This window comes from Argentina anserina, chromosome 6 (genome assembly GCF_933775445.1).
Source record: "Argentina anserina chromosome 6, drPotAnse1.1, whole genome shotgun sequence".
In the NCBI taxonomy this organism is placed as follows: domain Eukaryota; kingdom Viridiplantae; phylum Streptophyta; class Magnoliopsida; order Rosales; family Rosaceae; genus Argentina; species Argentina anserina.
Genome location: NC_065877.1, coordinates 12,552,526 through 12,555,735, shown reverse-complemented (window position 1 = coordinate 12,555,735; position 3,210 = coordinate 12,552,526). Strand labels below are relative to the sequence as shown.

Here is a 3,210-nt window from a genome sequence, read left to right as displayed (position 1 = left end):
TGTCTATCAATACAATAATAATTAATCCTGTTTAACTACCATTAAATGATTTAAATCTAAACATAATGGTAATTGAGCATAATCTTCTCGGATCGGATGAAAAAATGGCACGTATTATCCATCAATAATTATACTATGGCCCGTGACAGAGCTGCGAGGGAAACAAGGAGAGTTCTTCCACTCACCGGAATGTGAACTAATAATTTCCCTTGCTTTTTCTTTCAAATATGGAGCACAGTCGACTTGGATCAGCATTATAAGCTTCTTCACTGCTCCAACCTCCAACATTTCCTGAAGCACCATCTTATTTCCAGAGTACTTGCTTATCAAGTAAAGAATCAGAACAGCTCGATCGTCGGTCGCCTGCGAACCCCTTAAGATCCTCTCGGAAACTACAAATATGCTTGCTTTATGACAAAGAAACTGAGCTCTCCCTTCAGCACAAGAACACAGATGGAACAGTATCCCCAGAACGAGCTCAGTAGTTTTCTTTTCGTGAAATGCATCACCAAATTCGAGATCAATAAGCTCATAAACTGCGCCGGATTCAACCATTTTGACTCGATTGCTTCCACAGCGACAAGTATCTAGCATCACTTGTAAAGCCGCATTGGTGCCTTGCTTTGTGACTGCACCTTTTCTCAAAACCCCTAAAAGGATCCTGAAAATTTCTGGGTTGAGAGTTTCTAGCACGCTAGAACTCACCTTCTGAATTATGGACTTGAGAACCAACATGACGTGGGTGTTCACCGCGATTTGGTTCTCCATTTCGCGGCTTAAAACCCAGGTCAACGAGTCCATGATCTGACTGTTCGCTAACAAAAGATGGTTTAATTCATCGGGCGGAATCCGAACAAAGTGAAGCACGCTGAGTGCTTCTTCCAAACCATCTACCCTACCATTTTTACAGCATGTTACGATGAATAACAGCATGGTTTTTGCCACACCGGCTTCCGCCATATATTTTAGGTTACCTTCGTTTTCGGTAGCAAGCAGCTCCAGTTTCCTGATGATCTTAAGCTGGAACTTCGGGTCTGAAAAGTCCTTGAGCAGCTTCACGACTTGAGCCTTACTGAGAGGCGGTTTCGGAGTCGGAATTCGATCCACGCCTTTGGAGGCATTGTCTGTGCACCACGCCTGGATCAACCGGCGTAATGTGTGATTTGGAGTTAACTCGGAGTCTTTGGGGAGAGGCTGTTTGGTTACAGGGCAGGTGGTGTTCTTGGCGTGGAATAGCCAGTGCTCGATGCAGTCTCGGTCGTATGTGATGCCTGTAATGACTGTTACAGGGTCTGTCATGATCTGAAGGGAAATGGGGCATACGAAATACTGAGGAACATCAATATCTTCAGCCATGAATGTGCAGGAAAGAATTGTCTGGAGGAGGAAGAAGCTCTTCGATCGGAGGATTGTGGTGGTAATGCTGAGGTTACGGCTAAAATATAACGACCAAAGGGAGTGGACTGGTCTTTATATCATGATATGATTCGGTGATGGTTTGTACTAATCTATTCAAAGGCAGGCTGAGCGGTCAAAAGAAAAATTGTGGGCAATGATCAAAGTAGTTTAATGAACACGGAATAGTATGGAGCAAAATTTGGATTCGGGGCCCCCTTTGAAGTCCTTTTTTATATCCCAGTCAAATGTATACTTTTTTTTGTCAATGAGTCAAATGTATACATGAGCATCTCGGGAGCACGGTTGACACAGATCCATACGAACGATTCGATTTTGGAAAAAACTCATAATTTAATCTAAATTTTAAATTCGGTTCGGTTCGATTCAGTTTTTCTATTTTAGAGACTGACCCACAACCCAATCCAATCTGTACGATCCGGTTCGGTTCGTTTTTTGTTTCGGTTTTACCCGTATGTAAAATACGTAATATTATATAGTAATTTTAAAAGTATAAAATTTAACATAAAGATAAAAAACTAATGGTCTTATTTCATACATAATTGACTTAGGCCTCATCATTTAGCCCGCGGAGCCAAAAAACCCGCGGAGGCCCGCAAGCCCGATGAGTTTTTACCTGAAAACAACACTAATATGTTATAAGGGAAGACCCATTACACCAAAAGCTGTTTGCATAACTGAAATCACCTAATTTTTTTCACCGATTGTGTTCGATCGCACTAAAAAAACTCATTTGGCAAAGCCCCGGTCAATGAGGATTTTAATAAGTCAAAACGTTTTTTTTTGTTCACCATAAGTACGAACGGTCAAACAATATCCAAAACGGACGAAATTTTTACGGGTTCCCTAAATATATATACTGATCACATCTGCAGGTGTCGATCGACCATATTTCGAATTTGAGTTATCGATCGCGGAAGTGTCCACTAATGTATCATTACCTTTATTAGGTTTATAATAAAACTATCGCATTATGAAACGACTATATGAAGGAAACTTCTGGGATCGATCGATACCATTCGATATGATCGGTATATATAATTAGTGACCATGTAAAAATACCATCCAATTCGGACCTCGTTTAACCGTCGGAATTTTCGGTAAACGAAAAAACCACTAATATGTCCTAATGGAGGATCAATTACAAAGATGCGAACGCCGAAAGCCGTTTGCATATCTGAAAATTACCTAATTTTTTATACTTATCGTGCGCGGTCGTACTGAAGAAATCTATTTGACAAAGCCCCGATTAATGAGGTTTTATTATGTGAAAACGCCTCTTTTTTGGTTGACCGTAGGTACGAACGGTCAAACCATGTCCAAAACGGACAAAATTTTTACGGGGTCTCTAAATATATATACCGATCACATCTGGTAGTGTCGATCGACCATATTTCGAATTAGAGTTGGCGATCGTCTAAGTGTCAACTAATGTATTATAACCTTTATATTAGGTTTAGAATAAAACTATCGCATTATGAAGTGACTATATGAAAGAAACTTCTTGGGATCGATCAACACCAGCCGATGTGATCGGTATATATATTTAGTGACTCTATGAAAATTTCATCTAATTCGGACCTCGTTTGACCGTCAGAATTTTCGGTAAATCGAAAACACCACTAATATGCCCTAAGGGATGACCTATTACAAATATGCGAACGCTGAAAGCCATTTGCATATCTGAAATCACCTAATTTTTGTTACCTATCGTTCGTGGTCGCACTGAAGAAATATATTTAGCAAAGCCCCGGTCAATGAGGTTTTATTATGTGAAAACGTCTCTTTTTTGGT

The 3,210-nt window shown here is 40.2% G+C and overlaps 1 protein-coding gene across 1 annotated transcript; it reads right to left on the bottom strand.

Moving 5' to 3' along the window:
* Nucleotides 1-1,412, bottom strand: LOC126799756 (E3 ubiquitin-protein ligase PUB24-like). Its single transcript, XM_050527022.1, has one exon. The coding sequence runs from the start codon at nt 1,354-1,356 to the stop codon at nt 115-117; it is 1,242 nt and encodes a 413-aa protein (XP_050382979.1). The 5' UTR covers nt 1,357-1,412; the 3' UTR covers nt 1-114.
* Between the last annotated feature and the right edge of the window lie 1,798 nt (nt 1,413-3,210).